Here is a 14889-nt window from a genome sequence, read left to right as displayed (position 1 = left end):
GCTAGCGGGGGCTGCGGCGCCGCAGGCTCGCCGAATCCGGGGCGGGGGCGGAGCTACGGGAAGCGCGGACCCCGGCAACGGCGGGGGGCAGCCGCCGGGGAGGCGGGAGAGCCCCGCGGGGCTCCCCTCCCGGCAGGGAAAAGCGCCCAAGGCGACACTTCCTCGGGAGGCCGCACCACGGCACGATCCCCTGGGGTCGGTCGCGGTGTCTCAGGCCTTCGAGGCCGGCCCAGGTCCTGGCGGCTCACCTCTCCCACATCACCCCAAAGCCGCCGGCCCACCTGCCTCCCACGGGAAGAACCCTTGAGCCAAGGTCCAGGGCGTCCCAGAGGGTTCCCCGCCTCTCCCGGCCAGTAGCGTTGCCTATCTTCCCGCCCTCCGTCTAGTGTTAACGCCTTAGGAGAGCCTAGAGGCCGGTATCCAGGAACCTTAAGGAAAGAGAAAAGCGGAACGGTTGCCTTATCTTAAATTCCCGCTACATGTAGCTTAAACAAAGATTACCTGGAGATTAAATCAGCAGTCGGCCCGCAACACGGATCCTAGTAATGCTGGGTATTAAAACTACAGCTAAACAAAACGGTCACCACCCAATGTTCTCACGTCAGGTACCCACGGAGCTTTTCAAAGGTGGTGTAACACTTCTTAAACTGGTTAAGTGTACGGATGGTTCTTTTTATTGTTATGGATAGTTCTTTTTATTATTTTGTTAAACTGCACTCAAGAATATATTTCACAATCTAACGAAATTGTCTTAATGCAATAAACACTTTCCTCATCAGATCCACCGTTCAAAAAGACTTTTGAGTGATCTAAGTTTTTAAGCTTAGCAGTTTACAAGCAGCCTTGAAAATGCTGTGCTTATACTAACTTAAAAATTGTTTACTCCTCAATTTGTTTATAGACACATATAAACATCACGAATTGTCAGTGAAGTTACAACTAATTTCTCTTAGTCCCATCAGATTAGTTTTGTAGCTCTGCAGGAGGGGCAAGAAGCAATTTTAGATTTTCTGCCTAAAAAATTCTTAGGTATACCAACCAAGTAAGTCCCCAGTAAGATGCCAACACCCAAAACACCTTAATCCATACTCACTGCTAGAATATTTTATTTTAAAATGTACCACAGTGAATAGATGTATCCATATTGGCTTTTATAAATGTACCACACACACACACACACACACATATATACACACAAAGTATATATGTCATTGATTAAAGATCTGTCCAAAAGAAATAGTTACTAGAAAATTAATGTAGATGTTTATGCTTCATTTGACAATTATGACTTATTTAAACTGAGGTCTCAGTTGCTTAGTAATGACTGGTAATAACAATGGCTAGCAATTACAATGACCAAATAGAGAAATGTATTTCACTCTTGGTGCCTTGGGTCAAAGTTTTCAATGATGGGTATTTCACCAAAATTCTATAGCTCAGTTAACCCAAAAATGATTATCCTTCACCACAGAAATTTAATGGAATCCTGAATAACAAATTTATGAACAATTATTCCTGTAATGGGGTATATATTCAGAAGGATTAAGTATATCACTCTTACCAAAAGATAATTCTCAAAAAGTATTATGCCATAATAAATCATTCATATCTGAGGGTCTCATTTATATGTTACTGCAGATTCTGATTATGCTCAACAGAAAGGCAGCACCACATTTCTTACTCTTGTAAAGGAGGAAAGCTTTTTAAAATATATCTTTGAAGAAGTTTCAACAGATATGTTCAGAGTCCAACACAGCAGCACTTTATTAACAAGGATGAAGTAATATGATCACAAGGAAATACTCAAAGTCTAAATTCAATGCTATCTTGGGCAGTACAAAATGAATACTAACAAGGGTGGGCATCCCAGCATGTCTGTCTCAGAGCTGTTCAATGGGAAAGTGGCTTGCAAGCAAGAAGACCAGAGCAACACTGACACCAGACTGAATGTACAATATTTCATTACTTTGAGAAGGGTAATGAATAGTTGTACCCCAAATGACGAAGGCGAGTCATTTTAGTATCTGTTAATGGGGCGAACAGTTCTGTTAAGTTCTAATAATGCCCACTATTGAACTCTGGAGGGTTTCCCCTCTACCTCAAAAGTCAATGTTCATGCTCTTGACAGGGCCATGAAATCTTTCTGATTGAGACACTCCAAACCCATCTGACCTCAGAACACTGGGTCTAAGAGTCAACTTCTTGCAACACTGCTACATTTTCCTTGAGTTCTTTAATGCTAAATCAGCATAATGTTATCATAATGTGAAAACAAAATGGGGTGCAGAGGAGTCCTAATTTATATATATGTGCATATGTGCGTATATATGACACACACACATTTCATTACTATTTATATAGTATGTGTATTCGGTATCCCATACTCCAGGATCACATGACAGGATGTATGGTTAAAACTGGTGACAAAAAAAAAAAAAAAACTGGTGACATTTACTTTAGTTTTCCTGTGGTCATTCATATAATGAAGTGAAGAACACCAGTGTGTAACAAGGTCCCTTTTTATCACATGATATCTCTAAGCAGATACTTGGAATGCTCAGAAGATTCCACTTTCAGTCTCCTAAGGCCTCCTAAGACATAATTTAAAGTGGGATTTGATATGAACAAGTATCTTCAGACTCTAGTTGAAACAGAAGTAGTTTCTGTTTAAATCCTAGGAAACTCTGGATAACATGCATTGTTTGTGAAACTGAAAAAAACACCAGATCACAGCACACAAAGAGAAAGAATGCAACAGAGATCAAGGTGGAAAAATGCCCAATTTTGAGTCCTTATCATCTGTGCAAAGCTGGATGGCAAAGTAGGCCAAGTCTGAGTAGGCAGAGTTTGAGGAAGATGTTTTCCTGGGGGATGTGCAAGAAAATAATTTCATGAAAACATGGGGATGGGAGAGGGGAGTAGCTCTGTGCTTCTTGCTGTGTTACCTTTATTGTGTTCCTAGTGTCAGTGAGACTAAAAATAGCCTGAAAACAAGAATGCTTTAATCACCAGCCACCTTTTCCACCTTTCTTCTTTTTCTGTTGCTGTTTCTTTTTTGTTGCTGGAGCCCCTGCAGGTTTCTGGTGTCTTGGGGGTATGATATTACTTGTAGATGCAGATGCTGTTGCTGCACTGCCAGGTCTTGGGGAGGTCGGTGGGCTGCTCACAGTTTTACTGGCATCCCTGAAACCATCAGATCAGGAAAGTGTTGGTCATTCACATATTCAACAAAGGAAAAGGCTATAAAAACGTAATATACGTGGCTTTCACTTCCTACTCCTAACAATCTCCCACACATACTATATTTCTTTTAAAGTGGGCTCTTCAACTTGCTATCAATTTTTTCTTTTGAATACAATTTTAACTGCTTTATAATTAAGGAAATAGTAATATATGGTTCATGCCAATTTTTAGAAAGCATAGGAAAAAAATTTAAATGACTTAGAATCCTATAATGTAAAAAGGAATTCAGTAACATCTTTAATACTTTTCTCGTCATCTTATTTATAGTATCTGTTTATCTATTTATTCTGTTGAATGACTCCGTGTATTTAGCTTCCTTTTGAAGACACCAGAATCCTAACATCTATAATACAATTCTACAATCCTAGTATTAACAATATAATCAAACCAGAAACATTTTCTTTTACATAAGCATTGCAAAACATTAAAGATATCTGACTATATATATATATATATATATATATATATATATATATATATATAAAGATATCTGACTATATTCCTTACAGCTAAAATACATTTTAAAAATTCTTACTAATGATCCTGAGTCCATCTGAGAAAGAATTGACCTATGCTCCGAGGGACTTCATTTGAGGAGCAATGACTTACAGTTCAGATGAAGCTCCTGCAGTTGCTCCCTGGGTCCCTTTTCCAATCTGATCCTTCTTTTTTCCCTTCTTTCTTCCCCGGTAGTAAGAACGTTCTCGCATTGGTAGCCATCTTTCTGGATCTGGGGTCACCTTTGGGTCATAATTTTTAGGTAGTTTTCCTGTGTAACAAGCAATAAAGAAATGAGATATGTCCATAATGTTTTCAAGATAGTTTGCTTAAAAAATGTGTCCTGGACTGCGAATAAGTAACATTAAAACTGAAATAAGTTCATCTGAGAATGTTTTATTTGTATAATATAGACAGGAAAAGGCCTTATTAATAAGCATGATACAAAATTCAGAAGCCATAAAGGAAGACTTTATAGATCTATCTATTAAAAAAAAACTGGGGGGGGATCCCTGGGTGGCGCAGCAGTTTGGCGCCTGCCTTTGGCCCGGGGCGTGATCCTGGAGACCCGGGATCGAGTCCCATGTCAGGCTCTCGGTGCATGGAGCCTGCTTCTCCCTCTGCCTGTGTCTCTGCCTCTCTCTCTCTCTCTGTGACTATCATAAATAAATAAAAATTAAAATAAAAAATAAAAAAAAATAAAAAAAACTGGGGGGAGGGCGGGGTGTGGTGGCTGGGTGGTTCAGTCAGTTAAGTGTCTGCCTTCAGCCCAGGTCATGATCCCAAAGTCCTGGGACTGAGTCCTGCATCAGGCTACCTGCTCAGTGGGGAATCTGCTGTTCCTCCACACCCACCCACCCACTCATCGCTCAGGCACTTTCTCTCAAATAAATAAAATCTTAAAAAAAAGACCTTTTTAAAGTTTCATTTATTTTTAAGTAATCTCTACAAAGTGAGGCCCAAACTCACAACCCTAAGATCAAGAGTCAGTCAGGTGTCCCTATATAAAAAATGTTTAATATCATTTGATAAGAGATAAATTTTTAAGAGAAATAACAAAAAAATATTTGCATACTATGTAATCGGGTGGACTGCTATTCTTAATATAGAAGGAGATCTTGAAAATCAGTATAAAAATAATGCAAAGGAGAATGAGCATTACTGTAATTAGGGTAAGCCAGGAGAAACAGAAGTCCTTAATCATGTGAAAAAAATGTTCCACCTAATTAGAAATGAAAAAGGTAATAAAATTCTATCAAACTAACAAATATTAAAAGCAGTAATAGTGTTGATGGGATAGTGAGAAACACTCAAACACTATGGCAGAGGTGTAACATACAGCCTTTGTAGAGAGCAATTTGACAGTGTCAGTCAAAATTTATACCTTCAGAAATTTATCCTGCAGATATCCATAAGACACAAAGTTACATATAAGGTGGCTCAGGCGGTTGAGTGTCCAACTCTTGATGTTGGCTCAGGTCATGATTTAAGGGTCATGGGACTGAGCCCCGAAATCAGGTTCCATGCAGAGTGGGGAGTCTGCTTCTCTCTCTCTCTCTCTCTGCCCCTCCCCCTACTCATGCACTCTCTAAAATAAATCTTTAGAGTATGCCCACACTATAGGAAGCCATAGCTATAGGTTAAAAAGTACATCTATATTTAATAATTTGGAAAAATGTCTGCGCAATATGATCTAAAGTAGAAGATTAAAACAAATTATCCTGGAATGCCTGGGTGGCTTAGTGGTTGAGCATCTGCCTTCGGCTCAGGTTGTTATCCCAGGGTCCTGGGATCAAGTCCCATATTGGGCTCCCCGCAGGGGACTTGCTTCTCCCTCTGCCTATGTCTCTGCCTCTCTGTGTCTCTCATGAATAAATAAGCAAAATCTTTTAAAATAAAATAAATTACCCTGAAGACACTGTTCATTCAATTTTGTAAAAACCTTTATTGACTGAGCATGTACATGTGTAATAAATGTTTCTAGGGCAGCCTGGGTGGCTCAGCGGTTTAGCACTGCCTTTGGCCCAGGGTGTGATGATCCTGGAGGCCCAGGATCGGATCCCACATCGGGCTCCCTGTATGGAGCCTGCTTCTCCCTCTGCCTGTATCTCTGCCTCTCTCTCTGTGTCTCTCATGAATAAATAAATAAAATCTTTTTTTTAAAAAAAAGTTTCTGTATACAAAAAAGTTAATTGTAATTCTCTGGGAGCATGAATTTTTGGGTAAGGAATTTTACATGCTTTATGCCATTTTATAAGATAGAGATTTTGTTTCTTTTTAGAATGAGCATGTATCACTTCTAAGTTTTAAAAAATACTCTTCTGGGAAAAAAAATAAAAAAGAAAGAAAAGAGTGATACTGCAGATTACTGCTACCTATAGTTAACAGCTGTTCCCTTGCAGTATTACCAATACATAAAACAACTTTTAGCATGTGACTCAATCTCAGGTTTGTGAGTCTGAGCCCCATGTTGGGCATGCAGCCTACTTAAAAAAGAAAAAGTAAAGGAAGGAAAGAAGGAAAGAGACAGGAAGAATGAATCTGATTTATACCACAGATTTCCCAGACTCAGGAACAGGTAGGTGGCTCCGGGGATAACTTCTGACTAATTGAAGTCAAACACAGTAATCCTACCCACTCTTGCCAGGAATTAAGAACACAGCCTAAGCTAATCAATGCATGGCATTCCCTTGGTTAATGGTTCACCTTAGACATTGACCTATGACCTATGCTGGCCCATGAGATTGTTGGGAAAGACATGACAACTGCAGAAAGGCCTTTTTTGAACTGTTGGATATAAATGACAAGCTCCAGGGGCACCTGGATGGTGCAGTTGACTAAGCATCCAACTTTTGGTTTCAGCGTGGGGTCTTGAGACTGAACCCTGTGTTGGGCTCCGCACTCAGCATGGAGTCTGCTTGGGACTCTGCCCTCTCCCTCTGATCCCACATCCCACCCAGCATGTACTCTCTAAAATAAATCTTAAAAAAAAAAAAAAAAAAAGCCCTGACCCTTTTAACAAACAATGATTCCAATGGCATTCAGTTTTGTAAACAGAAAAACAAAACAGAAATACAACTTCTAGATCAGTTAACCTTTCCTCTACACAGCCATTTTCATAAATAACCAGTATGATGGAGTTTAGTTTGTAGCTGAAAGCACCCTCATGTATAAAGGCTTACTGTGTGTTAGGCATCGTTCTGAGATCTTTTTACATGCAGTATCTCATTTAGTCCTATGAGGAATATAATAACACATTCCATTTTAAAAATGAAAAATTCAGGCAGGTATATTAAGTAATCTGTTCACAGTCACAGCAAAAGAGCAATGTAATTATAGCAACAATCTGAATTCAGGCAATCAGTCTCTAGAGTTGTACTCTTTAAAGTAAAAAAAAAACAAAAACCAAACAAACCCTAAGTATTAGCTATAGTCAAGACAAAAGTCAGTATTCAAAGACAGAAAAGGAGAAGTATTTTTAGGTTTGAAGATTTTTATACTGGCCTAAACTCAAGCTTTTATCTTGTAAACTCTAAAGGTAAAAAAAGGAAAAAAAATCTTTACCCTTCTTTTTTTTCTTCTTCTTTTTCAAATCTCCCTGTCTGCAAAAAAAAAAGAAAGAAAAAAAGAAAAATCATTACCATCATCATAAAATATTTATACAGCATTAAACATGTACAAAAGAATGAGCTGGGCACTATCATAAAGGCATTTAAGATTTGGCACTGTCTCACCAAAGTTTATAAACTTGCTGGGATATTAATACTGGTTAAGTTTAATCAAACTTCACAAACTACAGTTTTTGGAAAGTGGTTTAAAAAAAGACGGTTAGCTATGTTTTCAGAAAACAGATACCATTTACATGGCCACACATTAAGTCTATGTAAAAAGATAAGAAATCTGCACAAGCATGAAAATCTACAATACTACATTAAGTTACATGTTTGGCAAAACTAGAGAGCAGATAGCAAAGAGTATCTCTGGGACCACATGTGAGACAACATTGGTTGTGACCTTAGAGAGAGGAGAGTACACAGGGATGGGAGGAAGCTTTAACTTTATAGGTTTTTATCTTTCAAATCTTGAACCTGGTGAGTTTACTGAACTTAAGTAAAATCTTTATTAAGTACACTAAAAAAAGGAGGGGTGGCAAAAGGAGCATAAGAAATCAAGAAAACACTTCAAAATAATGAAGTACTCTGATGGCTATAAGACAAAGGCCGAAAAAATATCTCTATACATAATCACACAAGACATACCTCACCTCTATGGAAACTACAAGAAACAGCGAGCTAAAAAGATGAGAGCAACAATATCTGTCAAAAATTCATTCTACCAGGGATCCCTGGGTGGCGCAGCGGTTTGGCGCCTGCCTTTGGCCCAGGGCGCGATCCTGGAGACCCGGGATCGAATCCCACGTCAGGCTCCCGGTGCATGGAGCCTGCTTCTCCCTCTGCCTGTGTCTCTGCCTCTCTCTCTCAATGTGACTATCATAAATAAATTAAAAAAAAAATTCATTCTACCAGGCGGCCCGGGTGGCTCAGTGGTTTAGCGCCACCTTCAGCCCAGGGCCTGATCCTGGAGACCCGGAACTGAGTCCCAAGTCAGGCTCCCTGCATGGAGCCTGCTTCTCCCTCTGCCTGTGTCTCTGCCTCTCTCTCTCTCTGTGTGTGTGTGTCTCTCATGAATAAAATCTTAAAAAAAAAATCTTAAAAAAAAAAATTCATTCTACTGAGTCATTCAATTGTGCAAGTTCTTTCAGGGTATCCTGAAGAGTAAGAGGCACAACACAAGTATCTAATTTTAGAGCTTCAACTTTCATCCAGATTATTCAATGATCTAAATTGTCTCTCTACAAATCACTCTACAGCCATGTCTATAATTTCTCAAAGCTTCTTTGCCATTTCTTACTCCTTTGCCCTTGCTCATGCTTTGCCTAATTCATCCCTCTCAAGAGTCAATACTACCCCCTCCTCCATTCCTCCATGAGGTGATTTCCTACCCCTGACTGTCCTCAGGAAGGACTATACTCTCTGGGGTACTCCTCTATGCCCCACACAATCACAGAACACACAACCATTATTGCAATTACTACAATATTTCCTTCTGCTAGACTTAGGTTCTTTTAGCTAGACTTAGGTTCTTTAAAGGGCAAGGATCATGACTTATATCAATGACACAGTGTATCTTCAAAAGAAACTAAACCTATGGGGTGCCTGGCTGGCTCAGTCATGTTACTCCTGATCTCAGCATTGTGAATTCAAGCCCCATGTTGGGTACAAAGATTACTTAAAATCTTAAAAAAAAAAAACAAAACAAAACCCACAAAAACAAAAAAATTAAGCCTTTGTATCCAAAAGTTATCATAAAAGGCTTTAATAATGCCTAATGAAAATAACATGCTGAAATTTAAAAGCCTAAAAAGGTCAATGCCTTAATAATTGCCTAATGAAAAAGAGAACACTAAAAGATTAGAAAAGAACTATATTCTTACTAATTACTCAACTCTGTTTTGGATAAGGAACAAAAATACTGAACATATTTAAATAGGGAGTGCCTGGATGGTTAATCAGTTCAGGTACCCAACTCTTGGTCTTAGCTCAGGTCTTGATTTCAGGGTTATGAGATCAAGTTCTATACTGGGCTCCATGCTGAGCGTGGAACCTACTTTCTAAGGAAGGAATGGAGTAAGGAAAGAAGGAAGAAGGAAGGAAAGAAGGGAAGGAAAAGAAAAGAGAAGAAAAGAAAATCTTTAAACAGGCATTATTTGAAAATCCCCTTAAGATTTGGCTTGAATTTTTTATTTTGGGTTTCTTGATAAGGCTTGAAGTGGGTAAGACTCATATGATGAAATGGAATTTGGAACAAGGTAGTATCTTTGAGACTCCAATTCTTCATTTAAAAATCTGTTATGATGATAATGGTTTGTTTTTTTTTACCAGAGTTCATAATGAAGTTACTCATATACTATTGCTGATGTATTTTTTTTAAGTTGGGAAAAAATTTTACACTTCAAAAGGCATTCAAAAAAGGAGAAAAGAGTGAAAAACCATAAAAACCACAAATTTGGGGAAGGGTTATATTTCTTCCATTCTCTATTCATCCCAAGTCTTTATTCATAGAATCTTAAACATTTCACTGAGTAGGCCTCCACTGTATTTCTAAGATGGCTAGGTGGGAGAATAAGAATCAGAATTTGACCTTTTTTAAAATTAATGAAGCCAGTTAATCTTTCCTCCAAATCAGCAAAATAAACCTCATCTTAACTGGTATAGAATTATTAGATGATGTACTAAATGTACATAAACACTTACAGGTAAATAAAGCAGGGACATTCAGCTAATGGAATACTATGCATAAAAAGAATGAAATATGTCTATGCTAAGAATATGGAGAAGGGGCGCCTGGGTGGTTCAGTCTGTTAAGCATCTGCTTTCAACTCAGGTCATGATCCCAGGGCCCTGGGATAGAGCCTGGCATTGGGCTCAGTGGTGAATTTGCTTCTCCCTCTACCCCTCCCCCTGTTCATGCTCACTCTCTCTCTCTAATAAGTTAAAATCTTAAAAAAAAAAAAGAATATGGAGAAATCTCCACGACTTAGTAAATGAAAGCAAGGTGGAAAACAATAAGTACAATATAACCCTCTTCTGCAAAAAAACAAAAAATACACCAATCCAAGGAAAGTATTTCTAAATCACCTTTGTGTGTAATCACAAAGAAGATCCTAAAGTATATACACTCAATACCAAAGGTTAATTTGGTGTGGGATGGGGGGAGGTGGTAAACAGGATGAGGACTAACTGGGTTTAGCAAAAAAGAAGGGGAAAAGAAACAAAGGGGACTAAACTTTATTCACAAGGTATTTTCAGAGAATGTATTTTTCATTCCTTATGTAATTTGAAGTCCACATTAGTGAATGTTACAATGAAAACATTACCCTTGTTCCTTTGGTTGACTATCTCCAGCAACTTTTCCACCCTTTTTCCGAATGTAAGTAGCACCAGGAGAATTTTCAAGAGCCTCGACATCTACTTTTAGAGACATACTATCTGATGAGGGCAGGTGTTTACTAAGGCTGGGATCAAACAGGAGTTCAGGAACACAATATATACACATATATATGTCTGCCAAAAGAAAAATCTTTGTCTTTTGTCAAAAGTAAAAAAATTCTCAAATCTTCTATAGAATAACAAATCAGATGATAAAATCAATTACATATTATATATCTAAATAAAGGAGGCATAATCTAATCATTTATTCCTTAAGTTGGTGCTGTGCTTTGAAATGGGGGCTTAATAAAATCTATATTCCAAAACAACTATCAAACATAGATTTGCTCACTACAAAGGTTTTGACTTGTGGCTGCTTAGCATCTACCACTCCACGTTGCATTTGGGAGCACACCCTGACTGAAGTAGCACATGATTCAAACTCAGCCAATCAGGACACTGAATCTCTTATTTTCAGTAAATGTTTGAGATGGGTATGCAACCTAAGAGAGTTCAATCAAAAAGACATTTCAGAATCTTTCACAACTACCCAAATAAAATATGCTTTTTTTCTTTTTTGCTGCTGTACTTGAACCTGATATAAGCTGCATCCTGTTGACCTCATTTTTGCTTCTGGAAAAATCAAACTATGCCCCAAGATGGATCTATTACTGTATTTTTCAGTCATGTTAATCAATAAATTCTAATTTTTGCTCTTACTAGTTAGAAAAGTGTTCCGTCTGTTGAAATTTACAACAGAAAAAGCCGTGGCCAAAATAGGTATTGGAAGGGATCTAGCACACTACTTGGGAGCTGTCTGGAAGAATAATCAAAAGGATACGCTTTTGCCTTCTCAGGATCTACAAGTGAGTAAGCAGAAATAAGCTGCGCCAGGGTGTGAATATCTTTTGGATTTTGTCTAAAAAAAGAATGAAAGAAAGTTAATGAACAGTTTATAAAACTGGAAAAAGTAACATAAACAAGCAAAAAATTCCTTGTGTCAAATAACAGCAATAAATTTGCATTTTTATATCTCTACCTTTCAGAACTTACTTCCATAGCTGTTCTAGGTCACTAATTGCCTCTTTCTTCCGCCCATATTTGAGTTTGAAGTTTGCAGCTTCTCTTATCAAGGACAAATGAGCAGAAGATTTGGGCTAAAGGTTCAATAAAAGGAAAAAAATCTTTAAGGTAGATATCTACCAAGTTCGTGAAGTTACTATATTCATTAGATCTTTAAGATGGCCCTATCCATCAAATTCCTCAAAGTTTTATTGAATGCATGAAACAACAAAAATCACAAAAACATATGGGGAGGGAGGTAGACAAATTATACAAATGATGACCAATTTATGAATTTGGAACACAATCTATCTCTTTTTAGATTATCTACAACTAGAAATATTTTTTCATAATCAAATCCTAAAGATATATCACCATAGTTCTCAAAATCAATAAAGTATTTCTCCAAACACTGATATCCCAACACTGCTAATAGTGCCAACAGTATAAATGCCACATGTGTGCATGTATATTTATAAGTTGGATATTGCCAACTTATAAAGACCCATACTGGAAAAAATGAAGATGTTCCTATTCCATGGAAACATGAGATACAATTATTGCATGTATTTATTGTTCCACCACTTACTACCATCCATGAGTTCTCTAGCCACTAAAGATGAGCACTCCTATATGCACTCATGTATTACTATTTTTTGAGATTATACACAAACATAACAAACTAGAAAGGACTTCAAAACCATAACTGAGCTTTTTTTCTCCATTTTAAAATAATTCTTATTTCTAATAAATTTACTTGGATCTGGTATACTTAAAAGATTAATTTGACAATCCAACAGTATTCCATTCTTTAAACAGCAACTTGGAATACTTCAATTTTTGTAACTTGAGTTCACTACTGCAGCTTTTTCTTTTCATGTAAAAACATGCCCTCATAACCATTTACTCCATTTGTTTACCTGATGGTTTTGATACCACTGGATAGCTTGTGTGAAGACCTCAATGGCACTATCAATATCCTCTTCATGGCTGTACATGGTCACTAATGCAGATACCTAACCAGGGAAAAGTATAAATTAATGAATAAAATTCCCCCTTTTCTCCCACAGTAAGTTTTTTGAAAATGAAAAAAACTGGAAAAAAAAAAAGCATATAAAGGTTAGGCTCTCTGCCAGTACCAAATTCATCATAAAATTTATTATCTTTCTAGACCATAATCACTAGAAATACCATATATAACAGTGATTCCCAAAGTGTAGTTATCTATAAAATATAACTTTCCTCTTAAACCAGTGCCAGTTGACCACTAGTGTGTAGCAAGGTAAGTATAATAGTTGAGAATGAGTGCTTAGAAAATTAGTTTATATACTAAAACACTGTTGCAACATCCAATGTATGATCAGTGAGGTACACATCAGCATGGGTAAACTTCCATGATAAGTTCTATCTGGCCTGAGCTACAAAGAAGCCAGTGAAAACCTTGGCTAGTGTGTTGGAAGGGCAGCAGGGAGACCCATGTGGCTAGAATGGAGTGAGAATGGGAGGAGCAACATGAGATGAGGACAGAAAGAAACAGAAACAAGAAGCTGGATCTTTGAGAAAAATCAATAAAACTGATGAATCTCTGGCTAAACTGATTAGAAAACAAAAAAGAAGCCCTGAATAAACAGTTTCATGAATGAGACAGGTTCTACAGATATTAAAGGGATAAACAGGAAATACCTGAATAACTTTTATACCAATAAATTTAACAATGATGAAGTGAATAAATTTCTTGAAAGGTAATAAAAGACCAGATATGAAATATCAGAAACTTCTATATTTGATTCTAATACTGAAGAACTGTAGTCCAATCTTTAAATATGAAACTTCAAAAGAGAAAGCACTACCATAATACTGTTACACATTTACTAAGAGCCAACTGTAAATAAGCTGTGTTAGAGGATACAGACATGAATAAAAGTCCCTGTTCGATAAATGTAAATACCACCAATGACAGCATTAGCCTCTACTTAGAAATAGATGCTTTCATAGCTGTTATTAGTGGTCTAAACCTGCAACGTTTGAATCATCACACAACAAAACTAAATTGTTTGGCCAAATTGTTATCACTAAACTATTTTAACTCAAGATACCACACTGAAGACATGATATAATAATTAAGATAAGAAATTCCCAAAAAAAAAAAAAAAAAAAAAAAAGAAATTCCCTATATAGGTCTTAGGTTATTTAAGATTGGGTTTTAGTGATAATATGAGGCCTAAATAGTACTTGGTATATTTGCCTAAACAATGAATCAATGCAAAGCAGAACACAAAATGCCATTAAATGTAGAGCAGATAAGTAACCTATTTTACCTACTACCTCTACAGTATGAATTAAAAAGAAATTAAATACAAAGAAACATTAAACATACCAATAGACTATTATTCCACTACTTTTTTAGTCTTAAAATATTTTGGTTATAAACTCACCATGCCTGGTTTATGCTTTAACTCTTCTATGCTTCTCAATATTAGACATGCTTTGGATATATTGCCTTGAGAGATTAAAAATATCATTATCACACAGAAGAAAGCATTATTATTATAAAAAAGAAATTTAAGTCACATTTTGTAATACCTCTAAATACCCAAACTTTGGGATCTTGGGGATAACGTGCTCTATTTATTCTTCTTACACATACATAAAGAAAATGAATCCTAAGAAACACTATATACCTTGCTTACACCCACAAAGAAAGATAATGGCAGAGATGCTATAGGAAAGGAGTCTCGCAACGCCCACTCAGTCTGCTGAGTTCTATTTCAACATTTTTCAAATTCTAACTTAAAGGACATCCTACCCTAAAGACCTTGAAACATGTTACTACATATGAGTGCAATGGAAAATTTCCTACTGTGTTAAAATACTGACTTTCTACTCATTGTAAATATCAATAATGTAACCTTTCAGAATCTTTAAAAACAAAATAGAAATCAATGACAGCTCTTTCTTAGTAATTTTAGTATGATAAATAATCCTCTCAAAAATAAACTGAAAACTGGATAAGGAAAGAAAATAAGGGGAAAAGCAAGAAAAAGGAGAAGTGGGAAAAGGAAAAAGAAATAAGGGAGGAAGGTAAGGAAATGTGAGA

At 37.0% G+C, this 14889-nt stretch overlaps 1 protein-coding gene across 1 annotated transcript in view; it reads right to left on the bottom strand.

The window, feature by feature from the left end:
* Positions 1–1739: 1739 nt before the first annotated feature.
* The window catches only part of SRP72 (signal recognition particle 72), a 29692-nt gene continuing 16542 nt past the window's right edge, over positions 1740–14889 (bottom strand). Inside the window, exons 12-19 of the mRNA XM_041725680.1 lie at positions 14228–14292; positions 12713–12808; positions 11784–11887; positions 11572–11649; positions 10679–10816; positions 7306–7343; positions 3853–4012; positions 1740–3183 (exon numbers count right to left, since the gene is read on the bottom strand). Coding sequence (XP_041581614.1) covers positions 3006–3183; positions 3853–4012; positions 7306–7343; positions 10679–10816; positions 11572–11649; positions 11784–11887; positions 12713–12808; positions 14228–14292 — 857 coding nt within the window. The 3' untranslated portion in view covers positions 1740–3005. The remainder of the gene's footprint in view (positions 3184–3852; positions 4013–7305; positions 7344–10678; positions 10817–11571; positions 11650–11783; positions 11888–12712; positions 12809–14227; positions 14293–14889) is intronic.

This window comes from Vulpes lagopus, chromosome 12, assembly GCF_018345385.1.
Source record: "Vulpes lagopus strain Blue_001 chromosome 12, ASM1834538v1, whole genome shotgun sequence".
Classification (NCBI taxonomy): Eukaryota; Metazoa; Chordata; class Mammalia; order Carnivora; family Canidae; genus Vulpes; species Vulpes lagopus.
The sequence above is the reverse complement of the archived record's forward strand: the minus strand, read 5'-3'. Positions and strand labels throughout refer to the sequence as shown.